The sequence below is a fragment of the Sardina pilchardus genome, chromosome 5 (genome assembly GCF_963854185.1).
Source record: "Sardina pilchardus chromosome 5, fSarPil1.1, whole genome shotgun sequence".
Taxonomy (NCBI): Eukaryota; Metazoa; Chordata; class Actinopteri; order Clupeiformes; family Clupeidae; genus Sardina; species Sardina pilchardus.
In genome coordinates, this window is record NC_084998.1 from 19,037,271 (window position 1) to 19,050,943 (window position 13,673).

The 13,673-nt window shown below is 41.7% G+C and overlaps 1 protein-coding gene across 1 annotated transcript; it reads right to left on the minus strand.

Annotated features, from left to right (window-relative positions):
• Window positions 1-345: 345 nt before the first annotated feature.
• On the minus strand, window positions 346-8,237 carry csf1rb (colony stimulating factor 1 receptor, b). Its single transcript, XM_062536811.1, has 20 exons — window positions 7,994-8,237; window positions 7,165-7,449; window positions 6,619-6,773; window positions 6,024-6,183; window positions 5,653-5,848; window positions 5,409-5,524; window positions 5,203-5,311; window positions 4,894-5,084; window positions 4,597-4,715; window positions 4,375-4,501; window positions 4,172-4,276; window positions 3,932-4,042; window positions 3,582-3,741; window positions 3,075-3,142; window positions 2,484-2,584; window positions 2,232-2,354; window positions 1,719-1,830; window positions 1,482-1,581; window positions 1,036-1,141; window positions 346-589 (listed from the first exon to the last, which is right to left on the minus strand). The coding sequence occupies exons 2-20, from the start codon at window positions 7,439-7,441 to the stop codon at window positions 437-439; spliced, it is 2,589 nt and encodes an 862-aa protein (XP_062392795.1). The 5' UTR covers window positions 7,442-7,449; window positions 7,994-8,237; the 3' UTR covers window positions 346-436.
• Between the last annotated feature and the right edge of the window lie 5,436 nt (window positions 8,238-13,673).

The following is a 13,673-nucleotide window of genomic DNA, read 5'->3' on the forward strand; positions in this document are numbered from 1 at the left end:
AAAATGTGTGTGTGTGTGTGTGTGTGTGTGTGTGTGTGTGTGTGTGTGTGTGTGTGTTACGGCTTCATTTCTCATAATTGTGACTTTCTATCTCATCATTTCAACTTACAGTAATCTGGCAGTTGTTTTTCTCAAAGTGACGGAAACGGGCTTCCATAATTTTGTAACCCGAAAGAGAAATTCTGGACTAACTGACAGCTAGACATTTCATTCATGTGCAACTGATGTACACAATAAAATCAAGTATATCCAGCGATTCATTCTTTTCAGTAGGCTATATGTGTGTGTGTGTGTGTGTGCATGTGTGTGCATGTGTGTGTGTATGTTTGCATTGGTATGCATATATGTGTGTGTGTGTGTGTGTGTGTGTGTGTGTGTGTGTGTGTGTGTGTGTGCAGTCCCCTTTACAGTATATGGATTAAATCTTTTTTTCCCGTTAGCATATTTGGTAGTTATTTTTCATCAGTGGTTCTCCCTCCACATCATGGTCGGCGTCCGGCTCAAGGACCCCCTCACAAGCCACAGTGGACTCACACTCACATTGCTCCTCGCCCTCCGCCTCCTCAAGGGCCTGCTCTAAGTTCCTGTACTGCTCAGGAGGAGCCATTCAGACAATATTAGAGAAGTTAGGAAGCCAGGGCAATCTTAAGACTCTACACTTACAACAAATTTGTTGAAAATAACACAACTTGTGTTGTTTTTAACACATCTCCTTGTCCAGAAGGGAACAACACAAATCTTACAACATTTTTTTTTGTTTTGTTTTTAACACATCTCTATGTGTTAGGGACAACACAGTTTGTGTTGTTTCTGACACATTCTTTTAATTCGTTTTTAGTGTACTGTAATAGTGCACTATCCATGTAGTTTACTCATTGGATCGACTCAATTTGTTAACCAAGTCGTGTTATAGTCAGAATCAATTTCCTTTGTTAATCATGTTGTAGTACAGTATATAGGATATCCATATAGGGATTAAGGCTACACCACAACATATTATACAAATTACCCATGAATATTTGCATAGATACTTACTTGATGAGGTTGGTCTGAGAATAACCGTTCAATACGTTCTCCAATTGTACTGAACGTTGGACGCTGTGTTGGTTCCAGATTCCAGCACATTTTCATAATGGTATACCTGAAGGCAAGTGAGTGATTTTGAACATATTCTACCACAGCACTGTGCAAAAACACAGCTGCATTTTTTTCTTCTGCATTTAGATTTTTCAAAAAGATTCTTTTGTTTGCACTTGTAAACATGTTGATGACTGTTAAGTAAAAACTATTTGTGTGATTCAAACTTTTGCACAGCACAGCATATTTGAAAAACATTCTGTATCTTTCTTCTATGTGGTTTGTGGAATAGAGAGACTAATACAAAATATATAAATATTAGTCCGGAAACGTGAGTGTAGGTGTTGTTTATTAAACGGAAAATCCCCACAGAATCTCCCGTTATAAGGTGTAATAGCACTTACATCTCTGGTGGGGCAAAGTCTGGCTGAGACATCTGATATCCATCTTGAATCAGTTTATAGAATCTGGAATTCACCATTATATCAGGGTACGGGCTTTTACCTAATCAAAAATTCAAAAAAGAAGATCTTTTTTTTGCGCTTGTTCAACCAGTTTCAAGTTTCAGTTAATACAGCTGAATGTTCTAGAAGAAAGACATTTATTGAGAGGATTTAGCAGAAAGTAGCTGCGGGGCCCACCTAGAGAGAAGATCTCCCACAGCAGAATCCCGTAGGACCACACGTCGCTCTGCACTGTGTAGACGCAGTCAAAGATGCTCTCGGGTGACATCCACTTCACCGGCAAGCGGGCCTGCATGCAGCAAACGCACAACAGAGACACGACAGCTGATCATCTGTATGCACATCATCCTTCTTCATCTCATCACAACAACCGGCTGTGTGTGCGCACCAGGCATTCATCCACAGCCAATTGGTGACTACACAGAAACAGTAAAGGATCAAAGGCAGAGAGACTGGAGATAATTAACTACAATAAGAGAATTTCCATGTGGTTACAGTAACAAATGCAATGGTTTGAAATGGTGAATGTGATATGTGATTAAATCCGATGCACACTACAGAGTGCATTCACCTATGCAACCATGTTCATTTCTGATTACGTAAATAAATACAAATAATAATAATTGATTCATTAATTCATGATGAAAATGGGTAATATTGTGTATTGGAGATGAAGCCAACTAAACTCACATTTCCTTTGACCACATAGTTGGAGTCGTTCATTATGTCTCTGGCTAGCCCAAAGTCACAGATCTTGGCCACACAGGAGTCGGTGAGGAGAACATTCCGAGCAGCCACATCTCTGTGAATGCACTACAAAACAAATCACACACTCGCTCAGAGAGCCACTGACAGCAGAGGTCATGAAGAGTTGTTGCTGAAAAGCGCTGCCCAGTCTACTGCATCTACAACACTTGGTGATATATGAATGTGTTCAATTACATTACGAGACGCAAGGAAGTCCATGCCCTGAGCCACATCATAGGAGAATCGTAGCATGTCCTCTATGCCAAAGAGTCCGGAGTCTGTTTCTGGGTGGCAACCTGAAAGCATTCCAGGGAGAACAGATATGTTGGCTTTGGCACAGCACTGCAATTCTCTGCACATAAAATGGATTTACACCTCAGGGTCAAACTGAAAGGCAAACTATAAATGACTTCTGGTTTTGAGGATTTTTGAAGAACAAACTAGGTTTCGGTAAAGCTCTGCCAAGGTATCCAGGTCTCCAATGAAAGCTCTGTGCATTTGTATTTGTGTGTGTGTGTGTGTGTATGTGTGTGTGTGTGTGTGTGTGTGTGTGTGTGTGTGTGTGCGCGCGCATGTGTGTGTGTGTGTGTGTGTGTGTGTGTGTGTGTGTGTGTGTGTGTGTGTGTGTGTGTGTGTGTGTGCGTGTGTGTCTGTGTGTGTGTGTGTGTGTGTGTGTGTGTGTGTGTGTGTGCACATTTGAACTGAGCCGCCTCTGTCTCGCCACACTGTGCCTCTTTCTTTCTGTGGAGCACAGCACAGCTCTTCAGCTCTCCTCTGCTTGCCTACCCAGTGACTGGTGCCTTGGCTTCAGCATGTCCTGGTAGTCAGAGCCAGAGCAGGAGATGCCGCTGTCGCTGTTTGCACGCAGCAGCAGACACGGCGTAGGTGTGAGGGGGTGGAGGGAGGAGGGGGAGGGGGGAGACAGAAGTGTAGAAGAATTAGAATTTTAAAAAAAGTTCTTGTTTCCATGGCTTCAAAATGTTATGGCCAGCATGTTATGGTGTTAAACTGTCAGAGTGTCACTGAGACTGTGGACTTCTGTGAGGTAAGTTAATTAGCTCACTTCACATTTCTGTGCTGGCTGAAGACCAGCCAACCCAGCATGAGGTCATCTGTTGAAGAAAGGCGTGTCTCGGATGTGGCAGTACAGTATCAGGCTATTGTTTCAGTGTTGGGCTTACTGAGTCAAAATGAAAGGTGCATCTGCCCAGTGCCCACACAAGTTCCTATTTTTGTCATGTTGTGTTTTTTTTTTTTTCTTTTTAATTTTTTAATTTATAGACCAAAACCAACCTCCGGACCCGGTTGTCGTCAGTGATGTTCTTGTAGAGAGTGGCCTCACTGGAGATGCTGGCTACACTCCACACAGAGGTCACAAACATCTCCGCCCTGCTGCGCAAGAAGTTCAGCAGGTCCCCATGGCCACAGTACTCTGTGATCATCAGCATCGGCCCTGACATGGGAATACAATGAAATGATCTGAATTGTGGAGCTATTAAGTGATAATATCATGCCTACGTATCAATACATTTCAACAACAGAGAGACACACAAAAGACATTTAATATACTAATGGGAATTAGTAATGTGAGACTATACAAATGTCTTGGCTACGCATACTCGTGTGTGAGTATTAAGACCTACCTCCCTGTGTACAAGCACCCAGCAGGTTGACTATGTTGCTGTGGGATCCTAAGTGACTCAGAATCTTCAGCTCTGACATCAGAGCCTCTCTCTCCTCTGAATGGGCTCTGGCTACAGAGAGGATCACAAACAGATTTTTTTTTTCTTATGTTATTAGTGAAGTCAGCACAACTTTTTGGTGTTTTATCATCATCAACAACAACAACAACATCATCAACAACAGCAACAGATTAAATTTACGTTTGAGCATCTTCACCGCCACACGGATGATGTTTCCGTCTGTCCCTAGGCCATCAGCAGTTGCCTCCACCACTTTCCCAAAAGCCCCGGTACCCAACACTTGACCTGGAACATGTAAGCAATTCCCATTTTTAAAAAATGCCAGGAACAGCTCTATAAAAACATTTAAAATCATTTTGACTCTAATTTGAAGAGTAACCAACCAAGCCTTAGCCTTTCACGTGGAAATTCCCACTTCTCATTGTATGGAAGCTGAGTTGGGTCCATAAATGTGTAGTTGTTCCCATCATTGACCTCAATTATTTTCCATCTGATTTCAAATTTAGGTTTCTATAAAAGACAACAATATTGATGTTTTCAGTTAGATCTAGTTTCTATGAAGCAACGACTATGACAGAAGATGTATGTCTGATATGAAGACATACCTGTTGGTACTTGTAGAAAACTACTGCAAGTAGGATTATCAGTAGTCCTACTAAACTTGATGCACCAACAAGGGTTGGTGTGAAATGATTGGATACTAGAAAATCTGGATTGGTGACAACTAAAAAAAATGTCCACAGTGCCATGATGTTAAAATTAAATTGAGGAGAACAATCAATTACATGACAAATAATTAATGATTCGTTTTGCATGTTTACGTTATATTTGGCTGACACTTTTTTCCCTACATATCGACTTAGATATAAACACATGTACTGTATAACAGCAGATTGTCTTACAGTGGCTAAAAGCCATTGCGGCCCGGTCCTCCCCAGCCAGGTTTACTGCTATACACTCAATAGTCATTCTGATGCTTGAGTGGTTCACATGGAGAACACTCTCCACCAGGTCCCGCCCAGATTCACTTCCCTTCACCACAGAGGCCTGGGAAAAATAGCTGTCTCCCACTAGACTGGAGTTTGTGTCACATCTGTAAAGTCAACACGGTTGTTGTTTTGTTAGTGGATGTTGGATCACATTATAAGACTACAGTGCAAGACATCGCACTTTGCCATGTGATGTGTTTACATGGCGAGTTTTGTACTCACATGGTTTGGGCCCCCGGGCACCTAGACCAGTATAAGAGGGGAAGAGGGTAACCAGTGGCAACACAGGTCAGAGAACCATTATGCCATCTAACCACAGCACTTGGTTTGTCTATTTGAAAGAAAGGAAAGAAAGGAAGAAAGTGTTTTACAAAGACATTTAGAAATCATTTTTATTTAACCATAGCATTCTATCTGTTAGCACTCACACCAGACAGAGACGTTGAAACTGAGTGAGGCGTTGACTCGGTCGCTCCTGGTGTGGAGAGTGTACAGGCCTCCGTCCTCTGCCGTCACACTTCTCAGAAGCAGCACACTTTTGTATCTACCGCATGTACACACATGAGACAGAGGGCACCAAAGCCAGCAGTTGAGCACTCGCTTTGAAACAAAAGAACACACTTGCTTACAGTAAATAAGGTGTCGAGTAACTACACATTACAAAGCTGTTACCCATTCTCGATTTTGAGCAAGGTCTGTTCTGTTGCATTGCCTGGCGCAGGTGTATCCCACCAGAGGTCTTCAATCATGGGGTATGCTGTGATTTGGACACGCAGGTCAATACTCCCCTCCTCTATTAGGCTAATATCCAAACCACCATTGTCGGGCTTTGAGGAGAGTAAAGGGATGAGTTTGATGAATGGCTCCGCTGTTGGCACAACAAATGACAAAATGGGCATCAGGCTGACGTCAGATTGGCACCATATTGATACGGTATCAGTAACATTAGTCTCCTATTGACATCAGATTGGAATAATATTGATATAACATTGACATGAAGCGTTGACATGATTGATTTGTACTAATGGAATGAAAACACTTGCCTACAACTTGAAGGTGTGTGGTGGAGGAGTTTGCTCCTGCCTCATTGGCGCCAGTGCAGGTGATGTTGCCTGAGTCAGACAGACTCACAGAGGGGATAGTCATGATGCTGATTTTCCTTACTTCTTTACCTGACAGGACGGACTGTTCGACTCGCATTTTCTTGGAAAAATAATGAATTTGTTAAAGTCAAGGTCAAAGAGTAGGCTACCGCAAGCACATCGAAAAAAACAATAAAAACTGGGTGCTGGACATAAGCATAAGTTAGAGGAGAGAAGTCCGCACACCAGGAAATGCTTCTCAGTTTTTTTAATGGTAAATCACCACGCAACATTTCGGGCCCTATAGCCCTTCATCAGGCTAAATGTATTTATGTCTGTCATATAGTATGTTACAGTATTGTCTCATTTACGTCTGATGAAGGGCTAGGGCCTGAAACGTTAAAGTCAAGGTCAAACAGCTAAGCAATAAATAGCTAAATAAAACAGTATTATCATTCAGAAATGATCAAACTTAGACATATATAAACTGGTAAAAAAGTATGGTGTGACATTATATAGAGCTCCATAACAACAACTTAAATCAAAGAGCTCATACTTGACCAGAAGTATGTGTCCAGGTGATGTGGGCTTCATAGTTGGGGTTAGTGCAAACACATTCTATCTCCAGCTTCTCCCCAACAACCAGAATGTGTTGGAATGCTTGACTGGGCTGCAGGACTCTAATCTGCACACCTGGTGGGGAGTGTAGCTCTGACAGAGACGACACATCAAGACAAACATTGAGGACACACAACACATTAAACTTGGACCATTAGTACCCATTGTAAAGATAGACATGAACTTGGGACATTGGGTTCTGGAATCAAAACCCTGGCATATTCAAGCAGCAAAAAAAGTGTATAGTGTATATACTGTACAAAGTATATGCATTACGTTGTATGCCGTAATTTCCCAACTATTAGCCGCGGCTTATACATTGATTTTGCAAAATTTCTTCAGCTATGATATTAATACACGGGGGCAGTTAATACGGTACTAATATGGTTTTGTTTCTTTTAACTTGCACAAAACACTGTCCTGCGGCTTATGCACAATACACAGGAAATTACTGTAATATAGTGTATTCTGGTGGTAGTCTTACTTGCTTCGACCTTAATGTGGTATTCCTCAGAGTCTCTTCTGGTGCCATGGAGGTTGGCGCTGCAGACGTACTTCCCGCTGTGACTGGGTAGGAGACATCGCATGAGAATCCCTCTCTTTGGGTCCGTGGTGTAGTTCAGGTCGTGGGGTAAAGCACTGCCATTAAGCAGACGGAGAGAAAAGTCTGTCGCTTGAGGGTCCGTCAGTAAACAATCAAGGAGATAATCAGAACCCTCTTTTTTGAAACCAGCGTCTTGAACCCTCATCGGCGTGAACATGTCACCATCTGTGGATAGAAATAAGAAGATGAAGTGCAAAGATTATTATCATTATTAGTAAGTCTTTCACTAATACTGACAATTTCACTGCATTCTTTACATTAGTAATCATATGCATGTGACAAATAAACATCCTTGTATCCTGGTAATAATGCAGGCAACAGATATAGATTGCATCTATTACTTTCATTACAATAACAAACATGACAAATTGCTGTATAGTAAGCACTAGGCATACATTTTGCTATCTTATTCATTTTATCACACCATATAGCTCTGGAAGAAATGAGAAACCACTGCAAATTTGAATATGACCGTCAGCTCATTCGAATTCTTCTCATGATGATGACATCAGAATTATTTTTTTCCAGAGCTGTATTTAAAGACGTTATTACCATAGGCCTACTCCTATAATCAAGATGACTTCTATACTACATTCTAGACTTCTATAATAGTGGATTATTTCTAGCCTAGTAGGCCTATATGGCATGTGTATTGCCGTGTTAATTGCTTAGGAGTATGTCAATTCACAGGGAGGTATAGGCAGCGTACTGGTGATGTAGATGTACACTTCTGAATACAGCTCTGGACGTTGATCATAGAAACACCTGTAGCTTCCAGTATGGGTAATGGTTGCCCCCTTGACTTTAATCCATGCCTTGGAACGCCTGTGTGATAGTGGCAAAGTCTTCAAGGTCACGTTGCCATTGTCATTACCATGACAACTCAGGGAGAAATGAGTGCCCACTGGCAAAGTAAATTCAGTCTTCTTTATGACAGTGCGGTTCAGTCCAATATCAGGTGGTCTCCAGTCTAGCAATACAACAAATAAATACATTAGTATGATAATATCAATGCAATAGTGTTGATTAATATATTACCAAAATAATACTTGACGCGAGACACCTCAAGCTGTAACATACAGTAATTCTTTATGAAGACAGTCAGGAGTATGTACAGTATTAATAGTTATTGTATATAATATAATAACAATTGTGAAGCTTTATGAATGGTTTATAACCTTTTATGAACGTGTGTATAATGGTTTGAGTAATAATGAATACTGAATGAATAATAATGAATACTGAGTTCTTAGAGTGTTACCAATGTATTTATGCTTTACTTGTATCAATGACTATGTAATCTGTAGCAACTTCAATCAATAACTGTGCTCATATTTTGTTCACATTTTGTATTAAACTCTTTTGTTCTCAAAAAAAGTTAATAAACCAAATAAAATAATTGAATTGTCATGTTTTATCTCAATTTGTATCGCCCTGAGGTCTTTTGGCCCAAAGAGATCTAAGAGTGCAGAAAACTCTTCTTTGATTTTACTGCTGTGTTTTTTTGCATGTATTGTGTAATCAGGTCAACTGTTAAATAAAATGAGAAATGAAAACCATGGTGGAATGATGCTCAATGATTTATTGTGATATTTCATGTCAACAATTTCTTATGATCATACAGTGATTAAGCATTTAGAGTTTGCAGAACAAAAATGTGTGTATTAATGTACAAAAAAAGCATCTTAAAACATCTTTCAGCTGATTTAACAGCTTTGCATTGCTCTAATTCATAGCTTTACTCAGCAATACTGGCCAACATTTCATCAAAGTGATTTCATTGTGCTGATTACTTCATTACTGATTACTGATTACTACTACATGGCACAAGTGACAGGATTGTCACAATCCTGTAAGCATAATCAAGTCAAATGTAAAAAAAATGCTAATCCATGTTCCACTGGTTGGTGCGTCTTCACAGGCAAAGGAGACTGGCATCTGATTCGGAGGGGAACTCAACGCTTCTTGTTGATCTTCTTGCTCAGGTCCTGTAGCTCGTTGCCTATCCGGGACACCTGCAGGAGCAGGGCCTGGTGGTTCTCCACGAGCAGGCTCTGGTGCCGGGCCAGGTTCTGCATGTGGGTCAACTGTTGACCGCCGTGCTCCCGGACGTCACGCAGCAGCTTGACCGCCTCGGCCTGGCTGCTGGCCACCTCCTTGTGCTCCTGGATGAGCTGGGTGAGCCCCGAGAGGACCTCTGCCCGCCAGCTGGTGGCCGACTGCAGCTCCTGGACCAGCAGGCTCAGGGTGCGGCCCAGTTCCTGACCGTCGGAGTTCTGGGCCACAAAGGCCCCAGGATCTGACTGACTGGCCTCTGAGCCCAATGTCATGGCCGCCGGCTCGCTGTCTGAAAGGAGCGAAACACAATGTTTTTACCCTGACGTATGTTTGAGGCATCGATTGATTCGGAATTCATTTGTGAGCGGTGGATGTTGCTGTTATAGGCAAGCAAATTCAAGTGGTGAACTTACTTGTGATTAAAATGAGGTACCGTGCTGTGTGCTGTGCTTGTTCTCAGACAGGCATGACGCACACACATGGAATGACATCCACAGGCTTTGCCATGTGAACTATTCTCTCTAAGTCACAACTTCCCAACGTATACTATACATAAAAATAAATGTGCACTGATGTTTTGTGCTGAGTGGAATTCTTCAGTTCTGTAAAAGCGAATAACGAGCGAAGATAGCATGGTGTATTTCTGCATACGTAAGCTCAGATTCAGAAATTCAGAGTCAGAGTCAGAGTCAGATTCAGAAATTCCTGTCGGGATGCTTGAGTCAGGCAGTTCAAATCATTTTGAAATACGACGGACGTGTGCTGTCACATTTCCAGGGATGTTGCTGCTGTCCGTTGTATTTTCGTCAGGGGGAAAGAGGAAACGAGAGTGGTCTTGACATGGGCTTTGCATGCGAGGAGGAGGGGGGGGGGGGACGTCTGAAATCGTGCAGCTCTTGCCCACTACGCCAGGAAACACATTGCGCTACGAGGTGAGGGGCAGAAGAGGCCAACCGGAGGAGGTGGATGAGGGGGGGGCACACTCCAGAGCCAGGTCTCGAGGGTCTGTTTCCCATCCCTGCTCTCACTTCTCTTTCACTTTGTGTGGGACACACACACACACACACACACACACACATAAACACACACACACACAAACGCACACATACTGGCTGAGTCGACTTCTCACAGACACTGAGCTACCCCACACCACACACTCCTCACCACCCCCCCCCCCCCACCCCGTTTTTCAAACATGTCAAAAAAACCCACAAGCGCCATCACCTGTCTTGAACGGCTGAACTCTTGGTCTCTTCCTACCTGACAGCACCTCTACTGTTGTTGTTTTTGAAATGCATTGTCTAGTTGGGCTCTGTCTTTAATACGCAGGTTCTTCAGTGAGAACAGCTGAAGTGGTCGTTTTTTAATTCATTAGTAGCCTACTTATACGAAGAAATATTTATTTTTTATTTTGTTACTTTATTTGTATCTCAATAACCATTGAATAAGAGTGCATGAGAACATAAGCATAGAGGGTAAGCTGAGACTTAGGCTTACTCCTACACAAAGATGTACACACTGTGTGTGCATCTTTGTGTAGGAGTAAGCTTAAGTCTTGGCTTACCTTCTATATATATATTTATAATGTACACATACAGTGCATCATTGCATCATTAGCATATATACTGTATATATATATATTTGCATGTTTATAACATTTGTAATTTATGCTTCATTAGGATGTGCACAAGTTTTTCAAACATAAAATACCTGACTGATGCCAATATGGCCTAGTGTTATTGTTAATTTTCAAAGAGCAGCTGGACATAGAGAAGATAGCCCACGGTGAGCTTACCTTGGGCTGCACAAGACAGCACCGCACCCAGGAGGAGAACCAGACAAAGCATCATCTCCCTTCACTCTGCCAACCCTGGAGTTGAGGATACACTAGCGGACGATACAGCAATCTACGTCAACGGCACAAGAAGAGGATACAGCAAACACAACTGACTGGTGAAGGTGGTGGTGAAACAGTTTTTAAGTCCCTTAGCCACCGCACTTCCTCTTTGCAATTTCAGCCAATGACACATTTACTAGAGAAAGTGCTTTGTTTTCCTGAAGTTTTTTTTCGTTGTTGATTTTAATAGATTAAACAGAATGAATGTACAATTCATTTGGATTATTAAACAAAATAAAATGTAAATAAAATATGTTTACTTTTTGTGCTGTGGTAAAAATACAGTATTAATCCACAAAGAGGCAAAAACTATGCACAGGCAGGCCGACCATACGGTAGTGTTTATTCACGACGCCGGAGACAGGTTACAAACACACGAGCATCCTAGGCGAGTATGAGAGCAACAAGTCTGCCCAAGACAAAGTCTTACCATTATTTAAAGGACTAAGCAGGCCATTTAGGGATTACCCGAGATGAAATGAAAACTGTCATTATTAACCAGAAAAGAAACTACTATCACTCCAGATTCCCCAAGAAGGTTGACCTCAGAGGTCATGGACAAGGGGATCGCTTCCAGACTCCTAAGGGAGGGTGGCTTCAAAGATCAGGAAGAAGAGAAACATAAGATAATTAAGAACCTTCTTTTACCATCTATTTTTATGCTCAGTTCTGAGCAGACATTTAACAGCTGATATATTGTTCAATTACTGGAAATTTCCCCATATTTCCCCCAAACAAATAAATGTCAGGTAAAACAAGGAGATCATACACATTGGTTACAAGGAATATGTATAGAATGAATGATCATCATAATGAAAGATATGTGACAACATATAATGATAATATGAAGAATAAAATAACATAAAATGAGTAAATGCAAATATGTTAAAAGTATGATGGGAATATACTGTAGTAGTACTGTACGGTAGTAGTGGGACTACTCTTCTGTAATAGAAGTTTTCATACATAATTATCATCATCATGTTGAGTGGTAGGCCTACAGTAATTCCAGTCAAAGAAAACATTGCCACATAATTTGATTCTTTAGGTGGTCTCATAACACACGCATAATCTATGAAATCAATATTTTTGCTAGTAGGCCTACAGTATAACGAACCCAATAATTACAAAGACGGGACCAAACGTCCAAATTTGAGCAATTTCGTGAAAAAAAACTAGGCAGTAGGCCTACTTCCAAACATCATTTGTCTCCACAACCTCACAAAGGCCCCCGTCCTGAGCCCAAAGAAGATCGAGTCCAAGTCTGTGAGCCATCACCTCAGTCCGTAAGGCCCGCAGGCCTTCATTCAACAACAATGCTGCAGCTGACATTTCATTAGCCGTAAGTTGCAATAAGCCAAGCTGTTCATTTTTAGTAGGGAGATGACTATTACACTCCAAGTCGAGAGTGCCCAGCCTGTCACAGCACCTTGTCCAGTCCAAGGGTCCGCTAAGTAATAGCTCTCCCGTATCTTTTCCCAGACACAGATGTTGGCAGGCTATCTTGTCTCTTCCGGATATTGTCGGTCAATTGTCATTTCAGTCTGTGGAAAAGTTCCAATGTTTCCTTCTCGAATCTTTGATGATTACTCTGGCTCAAATGCTTGTCCTGGAAACTCTGCGGGACACCTGTTGAGAAACAGCAGACAAAGCAGCGATCAGTTCTTGCAAGTAATGATTTAGTGCAATAATTTAGAGCAATCCACATCTTCCAAATGTGGTGGGTTTTTAAATGGATACACAGGAAAGGAATTACAGGTAATTACACGCGGGTACCCCTCGCCTGGGTATGAATTCTCGTATCAAAACCTTTGCAACTGATAGCACATGCGCATGCTTAAACATTCAGGCCATTTCGACAGCATGTCACCCAAAACAAGGCAGTATTCATATCCTCTGCATTTATTTAGTTGTATATCATTACATTAGTAAAACCAGGTGTATAATACTTATTTTCTCCATTGCAGCACCATGGCATTTGTACTCACATGGTCCAGGTTATGCATCACTTTTGCCAGAACTTCAAAACAAGATTTAGAAAGAATAGGCTTACCCGTGGTTGTGTATCCACAATCCATGGTCATCTTCCTTACAGTCTTTCCACCTTTTTCTGTGTTCCTGATCTGTAGATTTCAGAGCTTCCTTCAATGTGTCCTCTGTCACTATGTCTGGTATAGTTAGTGTTTGAGAAGATTGCAGTATTCGGATGTTTTAGCTCAAGGAAAATTGGCGATATTCGGTTGTCCTCTCCCCTTTTGGCTGCGTTACGAGCGGCTTCATCAGCTCCCCGATATGCCCTCGCTGACCTTATCCTGACCTTACCTTTCGTGTGGGCAGCACACTTCAGAGGCAGCAGCTATGACCTTGGGTTGCTGAATAGAGTCCAAAAGAAAACGAATTAAATCTTTCTGTTGAGAAACCCCATTTCATTCCA

Bases quoted from the DNA above. Each gene is read 5' to 3' on its own strand.
- csf1rb (XM_062536811.1), bottom strand. From the start codon at position 7,441: ATGTTCACGCCGATGAGGGTTCAAGACGCTGGTTTCAAAAAAGAGGGT. The intron at 5,525-5,652 runs GTAACAGCTTTG...TACATGCGGTAG, and splicing joins TTGCTCAAAATCGAGAATGG to ATACAAAAGTGTGCTGCTTC. The intron at 1,582-1,718 runs GTGGGCCCCGCA...ATTTTTGATTAG, and splicing joins GTGGGAGATCTTCTCTCTAG to GTAAAAGCCCGTACCCTGAT.